Raw genomic sequence first — 12,358 nt, 5'->3', positions numbered from 1 at the left:
TTTTAGCAGTAGGTTATTTGCATTCGTGTGTTTTTGTATCCTAGGAATCCCTGAGCTTCTGGGGAAGGAAGAACCGGAAATGAATACGAAGGTGAGTTTATGCGCTCTCTCTCTCTCTCTCTCTCTCTCTCTCTCTCTCTCTCTCTCTCTCTCTCTCTCTCATTATTTGATAACTGTAACATCAAATGATGTCACATATTTGTGAAACAGAAATAAGAGATCCATACATCTCATAGAGAATGTTCATCTCTCCTGATACCACCAAAGAGACAATAATTTTCAATGGAGGTGGTTCACACATCCAGCTCCAAGTGATGTACATACATCTACATCCACCTTCTGTATTATTATTATTTCTTGTTTACACAGACAGGTGTTATTGACTGGTTTGTTTTATCCAGACATCGAGTCCTTCCCAAGGACCTGGGATGGCTGAATTTTATTGTCAATTGTTATAGATATCGTCGCAGAATATAGGCTGTTCCCAGTAAAGCTGCTTTTTGTAATTGGCTGATGGTGATTTATTATTATTATTACTACATTTATATCCCGCTCTTCCTCCAAGGAGCCCAGAGCAGTGTACTACATACTTGAGTTTCTCTTTCACAACAACCCTGTGAAGTAGGTTAGGCTGAGAGAGAAATGACTGGCCCAGAGTCACCCAGCTAGTTGTATGATCCCCATCACACACTGAAGTCATCCGGAGAGGTCTGTGGAATGCACTCCTGGCAGATATTTGTAGTTTGGGCTTGTTGTTGGCCTTCAAGAGAGCCCTAAAGACTTACTGGTTTGGCTTGGCCTTCCAAGGTTTTTAAATTGTTCTTTAGTATTTTTAATTGGTTTTAATTAAAACTCTGCTCTGTTTTAAATTTTTTATATTGTTTTAATCTGTTTGTTTTAAATGGTGTTTGTTCTTGCATTTTACTTGTTGTGCACCACCCAGAGCCTTTGGAGGGGCCATTGTTAGAAATGAAACAATCAACCAACCAATAAATAAACAAATCAACCCTACTATCATTATAATATCAGAGTAATGGCTGGACACTGCACAGTGTTCTGTCTGCCTTGTAATGGAATGTTGTGCAGTTGTACAAGAGCAGTCTTGCACAAATGCAGGAAATTGTGAAAACCCAGTTGTATGATTGATGACCATTGGAAATAATGGTCGTTGATTGTTCAATGGTGTTTTTGCAATTTCCCACGTTTGCACAAGAGTGCTCTGGCATAACTATGGACATGTTCTATTACAAGACAGATGGAATGTTGCAGAGTATATCAGTCAGTATTGTCATTACTCTTGTGATTGTTATTACTGACTTATCAGTAAAAGGAGTCTTGTTCCTTTGTTAGTATTAGCTTATCAGCACTGAGTAAAGGGAGTTTTGTTTCTTTTCACAAGGAGGGATGATTGTAAGAAAGGGTGAAACTGAGGACTGTGGAATAAGATAAAGGGGAGAAGATAATATAAGTCAAGACAAACATATTGAAGAGACATTCCTCTGTCTCTCTTCACATTTGATGAGGTGTTTTAGGACTTAGGCTAATTTCAATTCACTGCAGATATACAGTAATTACTTGAAGCTGTAAGAATAAACCACCCTTTCTCACTCCTGAGCATACAGCCATAGAATGCTTATACACTCCTGTAGACAAGATGTTCCAAGAACCATAAGCATTTCTATTCTGCATAGCTTTGATCATCTCTTCACCTTGGGAATATCCTGAAAAGGGCACAATACACCTCTGGTTTAAGGACTTGAGGATTTCATTGCCACTTAGTTTTAAGGCATACGGTGCTGAACATTGAGCAGACACAACCTATTAGGTGGCATGGAGGAATGAGACCTAGACCTCTTGGTTTTTGAAAAATAAACAAAAACTTGTATTGTAAATGAATTGAATTGATATTCCCAGGGCTCTTGTTGTAAATCAGCCCTTTTATTAATACACTGATATTCTTAAAGCTCTCATGATTGTAAATAGGATTTCTGTATTAATATCTTTGCAAAGTCCCTATGCTTGAAAACACTGGCAGGGTCAAAAGTTCTTGCCTGCTGTTTTTTTTTTTCATTTCACATTGAGAAAACTGTTTGACAGTTTAATATTGGGGGGAAGGTAAATTTTGAAAAATGGAGGGAACTTTGTGTTAATTGGATTGGACTGGATTATTTAAAATGAACTGTTGGAGCAATTAGTGTATAAAAGGAGGTTGCTTTTAGCACAGTTCAGTTCCGTTTTGGCAATCAGCAGTGACAGTTCAGTTTTGGAATTCAGGGTGGAGGGTCTGCAGTTACAAGAGCTGGAGTGTGCAGAGAGGAGAGAGAAGTCAGGAGGACAAGCGGTGCTGTCAAGAAGCTACATGTTGGAGAACTGTAGGAGCTGAATCCAGTCCAAAGGAAGGAGCTGAGTCCAGCTGAAGAATTGCTAGCACAGACTGAGAGAGTCAGTGCTGTGGCTATAGCCAGAATTACTTAGAGAGAGTGGTGTACGAGCTAGGAACAAGGGATATTTATATACGAACTACAAATATTTCTATATCACTCTTCAACCAAAGTTCTCAAAGTGGTTTACATAGAAAAATAAATAATACATATATAAGATGGTCCCCTGTCCCCATAGGGCTCACAATCTAAAAAGAAACATAAGGCAGATACCAGCAACAGCCATTGGAGGGACGCTGGTGCTGGGGTTGGATATGGCCAGTTGCTCTCCCCCTGATAAATATAAGAGAACTACCACTTTGAAAGGTATTTCTTTACTCAGAAGGGGTAATCTCTGGTAAGGGCTGAAATCACGGAAGAACCAGGCTGGATTGAACCCCAAGTCTGTAAAGGTGACCAAGACCTGAGACTGCACCAGAAACAAGCCAAGTTGCTGACAAAGGAAGGTAACTGCAGAGGACTCTGTATTAGGCACCATTTTAGAATAGTTTAGTTGGATGTGTTTTTCCAATCATTTATTTTCTCCTTTATGCTCTTATGGTAATTATTTTCTTTTCTAAGTTTGTGCTGTATAAAGAAACCCAAAAGCTAATGTTTTAAATTGACTAATATTTTTCCCAAGTAAACTTTGTTACTTTTAAGGATTAGAAGTGATTGTTTGATGGTCTCCACCTTACACTTATAAGCCTTTCCGCTCTACTGAGTTTTTGGTTTTGGTATTTTTTTGCAAAGGTGTAAGGGCTGTTGTAGTAGACCCAGCTATATACAAGAAAAGTCGACTTGGTAGTAGCAGTAAAGAATTGATATCATGGGGCTGGTGGGATCTGAAATTTCTCCACACATTGTGTCACAAAGGTGGTATAGGTAGCTATTCCTCCACTGGTGGGCATTGCATATGCATAGGTTTTTCACATGTCAGAGGCATAGGATATACCTTAACTCATATAATCCATCCGTACACATTTCAGACTTGGTTGGCTAATGTTTGTTATTTCTCCTAATGCAAGAATTCCAAGCTTCTAATAAGAAGAAATGGTTTCACCATTATTACCTTTGAATCTGGGCTTCTATACTTGTCCCCTTAAAATAATGACATTTTCCAGGATTCCTGGATTAGCTTAAATACAGTTTTAAGATGAAGTATAGACATGTTATGAAAAATAACAAAATACAAAGAAAAAGAAATGTTCAAACCGCCCAACCTCAGATAAGGAGTATTTGGATTCTGGCTGGTAAGTTGTTTTTTTGAGGCTGGGAGAGGAGACGTCAGGGTGGGCTCAATTTTAGGATGTTATGCTAAAAATATCTCTGAATTAAAACATGGAGGACTCAAGTACAACAAGAACAAAAAACATATCTGAAAAAGCAGGGATGGTGTTAATGCAAATTAAACTATGTTTTGGGCATGATTTAAAGGCCCCAAACAACAACCAGGATCTTCGGAAGGATGTGTCAAGGTAAGAGGAATTTCCATTCTATCTATTACTAATTCATTTTGCTGGCTCACCTTACAGTCCAGTTTGTCGATAAGCTGCTGCAGTCGGTTAATTTCAGCTGCCCACTGGCTGTCAGTTTCCACACAGACACCTGGATGCAATGTGGACAGAGAAATGTCAGAGCTGAAATCATAGGAAGGCACCTTATGGCGGCAGTTTAATGCATAACGAGTACTGTGGTAGGATCAACAAGCAGAGAGATGACATGGCCAACCTTCACTCTTTCCTTTTAGCACAAGTTGGACAGATTTTTTTGTTTTTTATTCATTCCTCACACTCCTTCCCCCAAGGAAGGCAATGCTCAATCTCTTTATAATGCTTTTTGTGCAGCTGCAAGTACTAAATAAATAATTTGCTCCATGTTGAAAAACAGAAAGGAGCCCTGGCCATTTCTGATGTTGAATATTCATTTTTAGGTCTGCCACTCCTGTGATGAAAACTGTCAACTGGAGGCACTTCGAGCCTGCTCTCTACTCACAAATCAGAAATGCTGTTTCAAGTTGTTCCCAGGACTGCTGTTATGACCATGCCTGAGGACCTTATGAGACATTCCAAGGGACATGAGTTTGCTGACCCATCTCTCTGCCATGTCTCTCCCTGTTAACATCTGAAAGACCTTTATGATGCAAAATTGTATAGCATTCTGCACTTCCCATCACCTGGAAGCAGCAGCCAATGAATGGGCATGGGGTGGGAAGATGCTGAAAGCAACGATGCTGTGTTCCATTTTTCCTTTACTAGATGTTATCAAGGAGACATGGATCAGAGGCAGCCATCTGTTCCCTATAACATGAAACTAGACCCTGGGTTGCAGATGTTCATTAGAAAGCAAGGCATGATGCTTCTTATAATCAAGACATTGGACTGGCTCACATATGCATGTTCATCACTTGATGCCTTCAGCATCAGTACTCACTTGCACGTGCTAACAAGCCATCATTGATGAGGCCCCATTCACAGAATTTTTACCTTTCCTCACACAACAACACTTTTCAGTGATCGGTTCATACATTTAACTGTAAATGATCACATTTTTGAGTAACTGAGTGATGAGGAATCAAATGAAGTATATGGATGTGTGAACCATCCCACTGCTGAATGTTGTCAAGGAATTTGCATACAACTTTATGTGACTGCACTTTCTCTTCAGCCATGTTCAGGACTCACTATTAGAGAAACCATCCTCAACTCCCAGCAACAAAGCAGCCTCACAACATCATGAATGTAGACAACAGAAATAGGAAACTTGCCAGTACCTGTGGTCAGCATCCCTGAGTAAGGATCTGTAGGAGACAAGCAGATGTTTTTCTGAGCTCTGCGACCACACCTTTTTACAGTGCGTTGGCCAATGAAAGCATCTGATTTATTCACATCCTTCCTTTAAAAAAGCACAGAATCAGCATATTAGGAGTCATTGCTAGTGTATAGGTGTGTATGAGAGTTGTGCATGCACAATCCCTCATTCCCCATGGCAGGAACAAAAATCTGGAAGTAGAAGACCTACCTTGAACACACTGTACTTGTTTGTTCATTTGATCATCATGTGTTCATTTGGCTTTTATAGCAGTAACTATGCAGCGGGGAAATGCTTGACTAACAAGAAGAAGGTTGCTGGTTTGAATCCCCACTGGTACTATATCGGGCAGCAGTGATATAGGAAGATGCTGAAAGGCATCAGCTCATACTGCACAGGAGGAGGCAATGGTAAACTCCTCCTGTATTCTACCAAAAGAAAACCACAGGGCTCTGTGGGCGCCAGGAGTCAAAATCGACTTGACGGCACACTTTACCTTTACTTTATGCAAATATCAAGACTGGGAAAATGCTCACAAGTGGAGGTCTCTTTGGTAGAATCAGGAGTTAAAGATATAGGGATAACCACATACTGGTGGCTCCCAATTCCCGTGGGTTTACCTTTCCAGGCAGCAATTATTGGCTGACCTGCCATGCAACATTATGCCTGCAGATGCATGTAACATTTTCATAGTTGCACAACACTGTGCATAATGGCCACACTGTTGTGAAACTCGGAATGCTCAGTTTTTGCACTTGTGCAACAGCACTCTTGAATAACAGTGGAAATGTTACATTCCACCGTGTGCATAACGTTGCAGAGTATGTCAGACATTATAACTGTGTCTGTAGTAGCAGGTTAAAGGTCTTCATGGCAGCCCCTCCGAGCCTGTGTGTTGCTACTACACTGAGACATACAACCAGAAACACGGGAACTGTTCCTAGAAACAGTGGATACTTTCTTTTAGAAACATTTCTACCTAAATTGGAAGCAAGATGTGGACTATATAGCCCACATCAGTCCTGCCCATAAAGCTGGTAGGGATTATGGCAGGACAAGTAAAAAGGACAAGTAACGAATCAAATATCAGTGACATTTAGACTGTGGAAAATGGATGCACAATGTGAATCCATCTGACTTTGCAGATAAGCTAAATATAAACATGGCCTAATTTATCTGTTTGAGGGCCACAGCTTACGTGGCAAGACTAATTTCTGTGGCGTTAGATGAAAAGGTTGGGAATGCTCTGAGGTCATTTCACCTGGAGAATGATGGAGTTGCCTAGATGGCACTTCCCCTATGATTCTGGATTCTCTTTGACAACTCGTAAGAACATAAGAACAGCCCTGCAGGATCAGGCCCAAGGCCTGTCAAGTCCAGCATCCTGCTTCACACAGTGGCCCACCAGATGCTGCTGGAAGCCTACAGGCAGGAGCTGAGGGCATGCCTTATCTACTCCGGCCAGTGGTTGTACCTTTCTCGTCCAGCCTGTTCTTCAATGGTGTCTGCAGCACACTCCAGCGAGACCTGCAGGGACTGCAGCTGATTCATTGTCTCCCGCAGCAGGAAGCGGGTCACAAACTGTTCCATCTTGGAGGAGCTCTCATATACCTGGAGGATAAGGGCAGGGAGTGGGGGTGGGTGGGATGAAGGCAGATAAGGACAAGGGGGAGACAGGTAGGCAAGCTTTTCTTGATCTGCTCCACTATCCTGGATGTCTACCATCCAGACTTCTTCAGCAAGGTTCAGAGATGGAGACTACACTGGAGAAACCCTCCTGGGTTTATTATCTACATATTGATTACATTTAATCCAACCCTCCAAGGAACTCAGGGCAACGTATATGGTTCTCCTACCTACTTTCATCTTCATGAGTTCTTCATGAGTCCTCAACTGGCACTGAATCCCTCCGTGGTAGTGGCTACTGCTCCTTCTCCAGCGCTCCCATTTACAAATGGGAACACCCCACTTCCTAGAGGTCTCTGCTTCATTCTGGGGCATCTTGGATATGCACCCATTGGCTGATGAGGTGGGTGGGAGGAGGAGCTCCTTTCCCCACTTTCCCTATTGTCCAATGGGCTTTCTCCCCAAAGTTCCTGCAGCCTCATATGGGAAGAGAGAAAGCCCATTGGACAGTGGGGAAAGTGGGGAAAGGAGCTCTTCCTCCCACCCACCTCACCAACCAATGGGAGCATATTCAAGAGGCCCCAGAATGATGCAGAGACCTCTGGGAGGTGGGATGTTCCTATTTGTAAATGGGATGCTGATTGCAGCAGTGATTAGACTATGTTGGACCAATTTGTGCTACTGCTCCCTGGGAGGTTCGGGGGTCAGCCTGTTGGGTGGGTTCTCTGTAGGCCCTCAATCTGCCCCTAAAAACAACAACCCTGTGAGATAAGTTATGCTGAGAGAAGATGACTAGCCAAAGGTCACCTAGTGAGCTCTATGGCAGTTTTGACAGAGATTCAAAGCCATGAGGGGAAAGACACACCTACTATTATACAGCTGTAGTCTTAATGTATCCAAGGAAATGCAAGCAGCACATTAGCATAAAATAGCATTAGGTTTACCTGGCTTCATCACTTTGTTCTTTTAGATGCCAGGTAAAGACCTTTTTGACTGTTTACTTTTAAATTTAGATATTTGATTTTTAAAACTGATTTTTAAAAATATGTACTCAATATAAGTCAGCTGTCTCACAGGGGCCCTGGTAAGGAAAATGGTATTCTTATGGACCACAACCACTCTAACCCCGCCCCCCCACATCCTCTAGCCTGCTCCACGACAGAATAACCTGGTGGGAGAAGCTGAGCCCACACTGGACCACTCGCCTCCCCCAACCAGGTCTCGGTTAAACATGCCAGGTCAGCTCCCTCATCCATGATCAAATTGTGGACAAATTTGGTCTTATTCTGAACTGACCTGGCATTGCAGAGGAGCAAGGCCAGACTCTGCGGGTTGTTGGGGCTGCTCCCCGAGGCCTGAGAGTTGACAGTGCAGTTGGAAGTGGAAACAGACACTAAGTTACTAATTTCCCTTCCCCTGTAATGGCCAGCTGCTCTGCCTGTGCCAATTCTTCTATTCCCCACCACAACAGTAATAGCTGCCCCAGAAATGCTGGGCGCACTCCCAGAACCATCCCCCTCAAGAGAGCCCAAACACATATTTGATAAAGGCCTGGCACAACCCAACCCACCAGCCCCACCCTCGAAGGCCCAGCCCCAGCGGCCCGCCCCCTTTGGTGGCCCAATGGCTATGCCTTTGGCGAGCCTCCTTGCTTTTAAGCCAACAAGCCCTGAGAGCCGCATCTCTCACGACGTATAGCTCCCAGAACAGGCACCAGGTGGATCTCCTCAACAGTCTGGGGGCTGACAACCAGCCAGCTAGAACTTGGCAGCAAACAAGCAGGCTGCTCCCCGTCTGGGCTGGAAGCTCCACAGGAGGCACAGGGACCAGTTGGTAGGTCCCTGCAGGCAGATGGAATGGCCTTGCAGCTCCTTGTCACCTCCCGCAATTTAACCGCAAATTAAGCTTGCGGTTCCACATAGCACTTAAGATAGCACTTTATTTGCAATACAAATCATAGGCAAAACGATATGTTTACTCAGAAGCAAGTTGCATTAGGTTCTAGCCTGGCGAAAGAAGCACTGCTGCAGCAAGAGAGCAGCCTAAAAGAATTTCCCAGCTAACTGCACTGGTTCAGTGAGGAGGAAGTGGCCATTTGTCATGCCTTCCCTTCCACAAGAAGCACTCTGGGCAACCCAGAAATATGTCCCTGAGGGTTACACAGCCCTCAGGGATATATTTCTGGGTGACAGCGAGGGCTTCCTGGGGAAGGGGAAGGTATCAAAAATGGCCATTTCGCCTTTGCACCCATGCAATTAGTTGGGAAGTTCTGTTTTCTTAAGCTGCTCTTTCAGTGCATTGGTGCAGCCTTGCTTTGTATGTCAGTCAATGTACTTAGAACTGCAGCCTTTAATCAGCAGAGTTCTCCCCATTTGGTGCAGCTTAAAGCAGCTCCTGCTTCCCTCAGCCAATATGTCATCTCCTGTTCTCTACTGGCCACAATCAACCTTTTAATTAGTCATCCCCTCCTTGCAGTCAGAACAATCCTATTATTTGTCTGTTCATCTGCATTTCTTTTCTCATTAGCATAATTGTGTTTTAACAATAACACATTTTGAAAAGGTAGTTGTGCTTTAGTGCAGGAAGAAAAAGGCATGAGATTATTAAAAATGTGGGTGGTCAAAGCTCTGGCTATGAGAAAAGGGAGCACAATACCACTTCCCTTGTCACAGGACATAATCAGGCTGAGTGCAAAATGGGAGATCTATGAATGTTCACTGGATGTCTGCACAGGGTTAATGCAGATCCAGAGCACTGCAAGGTATTATGGTACAGCACCAAATACAGCCTTGCCCATTTGCCCCTGATGAGGGCAGCCTCCTTTCAAAAGGTATTGATTTATTTAAAATATTTATATCCTGCCACTCCAGCAATGTGCTGTTTGGGGTGGCTTACAAGAAAAGCATAAAAACATAAAATCCAAGATTTTTTTTTAAAAAACCACACACAAAAGAGTACAACATAATAAAAGACAGTGACTCATCCTGAAACATGATAAAAGACAGAGCAGATAAAAGCAGAACAGCAGCCAGGATTACAACAAGATGATAATATTTAAAAGCTTCTTCAGAAAGGAAGAGTTTTAAGGCCTTTAAAAAATCAAATTAAAATCAACCTTTGCAAGCTTTGGGAGTGGTGCAGGGAGTGGAGAATAGGAAAGGTTGCCAGCATCCTCCTCTTCTTTCTGTCTTGCAAGGAGTGGGAGGAGAGGCATTCCTTGAAAGGATCAGATCAGCCCTCAAGAGCTGCTCCAAAGCAGCGTTGAGGGGCATTTTGCTGCCCCGTGCTCCATTAGACTGCTGCCTGTGGTGATCACCTCGCCTCACCTCATGAAAGAGCCACCCCGGGCACATCTGGTTGTATATACCTAGGGCTTTCTCACTGCAATTGGAGGGCCATTAAATTCTTCCTTTGTTTATTCAGAAGACACCTGAGGGGTAAATGGGACCCCACCTGCTAGCTATGTCCCCTGCTGTCCATGCACTGGGCATTAGCATGAAAGAGTTATACACGCATACAATTGTACATACAAAGAGCCCTTTATACTAGCATTCAATACAGGGACGAAGAAGAGCATGCCTCAACTCTGGCCAGCAAGAACAGTCCTGCTTCTTCTTCATGCATAACCCTAAGCAAATGGAGGGTGGGGATGGGAATGAGTGAACTCCCCTTGGGAAGACTGCTAAGCCAGGTTTTCTAAATCACGGGTATGATCCACTTGTGGAACTCTCTGCCACAGGACGTGGTGGCAGCCAACAACCTGGATGGCTTTAAGAGGGGTTTGGATGACTTCATGGAGGAGAGGTCTATCAATGGCTACTAGTTGGAGGGCTGTGGGCCACCTCCAGCATCAAGGGCAGGGTGCCTCTGAGTACCAGTTGCAAGGGAGTAATGGCAGGAGAGAGGGCACGCCCTCAACTCCTGTCTGTGGCTTCCAGCGGCATCTGGTGGGCCACTGTGTGAACCTTGGGCCTGATCCAGCAGGGCTGTTCTTATGTTCTTATGACAATATTTTGGCCTACCTGTGTAGCACTTTACCTGTGTAGGTCATCACTATGGCAGGTTATCCCCATGTAAACAATAAGGACCAGAGGAGGTGAGGCAGCACACTGAGGTGGATGAGGTGTGCTACAGTTGCCTTCATGTCACCAGTGAGATTTCCTGAACTGACGCCATGTGGAGAGAGCCCAACAGGTTAATGTGCATCAACTCCATGCAGACATTCAAGTGAATATTCTTTCTTTTATTCATATTCACTCACTCTGCATGTGTTGTGAGAACAGGGCTCACATAGCGGGACATGTTAACTGCAGTGCAGCCAGGAAATGCAAGCAAAGCAATGTAGAAGGTGGGCCAGCACCATCCATAGGAATGTAGGAAGCTGCTTTATACAGAGTCAGAATATTGGTCCATCTAGTTCAGTATTGTCTACATCAGGGATTCTCAACGTTGGGTTCCCAGATGTTTTTGGACTTCAACTCCCATAATCTCCAGCCAAAGGCCACTGGGACTGGGGATTATGGGAGCTGAAGTCCAAAAACATCTGCGGACCCAACATTGAGAACCCCTGGTCTACACTGACAGGCAGCAGCATTCCAAGATTTCAGGCAGGAGTCTCTCCCAGCCCTTCCTGGAGATGCCAGGGATTGAAGCTGGGACCTTCTGCATGGAAAGCAGATGCTCTACCACTGAGCTATGGCCGCATCCCCTAAGGGGGAATACCTTACAGCAGGCAGCACTCATATGTAGTCACCAATCCAAACGCAAACCAGGATGGGCCCTTCTTAGCAAAGGGGAGCAATGCATGCTTGCTACTACAAGACCAGCAATCCTCCCCAAGAGGTAGTGCATGGCATTTCCTCATGCATCACTCTGCCTGCAAGGTTCATCGGTAGCCCTTTGCCAGTCCACACTAAACAGACTGGTGCTGGAATTGCTTTTAACATCAGAGAGGTTGCTAAATCAGGTCTTTAAAAACACAGGTGGACAACATGGAAAGAACTGGAATGCAATGGATGAGCAGTGATATGGTTTGATGTCTTCATAATTGAGTGAAGCAACTGTATCTAGGGACCACGAGAGTTTAATTCTCAAACCTTCACCACCACCCTTACTGCAAAATAAATACATAATAGAAATGAGCGGGATTTGGAACCTCTGTTAGCTCCTTTCTTTTGGTATGACACCTTCTCCACTGCCAAGACATCCCAGATTTTTAAAATATACTTCTGAGCATTAGCTGGCAATAGTGAAAATGAATAAATAAAGGTACTTTCTTTAGCAACCCAGCTATGCTGAAAGCTGTGAGCAAAAAGTCTTTACCTTCACACATGGAACAAAGGGATATTCTTTATTAGTCATGCAACCAGGGCACAGGTAATAATAATAATTCAACATGGTGAAGCTTCTTCCCCTGCTTTTCTATATAATGAATCAGTGGCAGAGATGATCTGTGTAAACCAGGGGCTACTTCATCCATTTGGAGAAATGTCTGTTTGTGA

General features: G+C 43.8%; 1 protein-coding gene and 1 non-coding gene across 2 annotated transcripts in view; both read right to left on the bottom strand.

The window, feature by feature from the left end:
• The window catches only part of NECAB3 (N-terminal EF-hand calcium binding protein 3), a 159,108-nt gene that overhangs the window by 20,143 nt on the left and 126,607 nt on the right, over nucleotides 1-12,358 (bottom strand). Inside the window, exons 6-8 of the mRNA XM_053250058.1 lie at nucleotides 6,706-6,842; nucleotides 5,194-5,315; nucleotides 3,949-4,028 (exon numbers count right to left, since the gene is read on the bottom strand). Of these exons, the coding sequence (XP_053106033.1) occupies nucleotides 3,949-4,028; nucleotides 5,194-5,315; nucleotides 6,706-6,842 (339 nt within the window). The remainder of the gene's footprint in view (nucleotides 1-3,948; nucleotides 4,029-5,193; nucleotides 5,316-6,705; nucleotides 6,843-12,358) is intronic.
• TRNAG-UCC (transfer RNA glycine (anticodon UCC)) lies at nucleotides 11,489-11,566 on the bottom strand. Its single transcript has one exon. It is a non-coding gene; the product is annotated as a tRNA-Gly (tRNA).

This window comes from Hemicordylus capensis, chromosome 4, assembly GCF_027244095.1.
Source record: "Hemicordylus capensis ecotype Gifberg chromosome 4, rHemCap1.1.pri, whole genome shotgun sequence".
In the NCBI taxonomy this organism is placed as follows: domain Eukaryota; kingdom Metazoa; phylum Chordata; class Lepidosauria; order Squamata; family Cordylidae; genus Hemicordylus; species Hemicordylus capensis.
The sequence above is the reverse complement of the archived record's forward strand: the minus strand, read 5'-3'. Positions and strand labels throughout refer to the sequence as shown.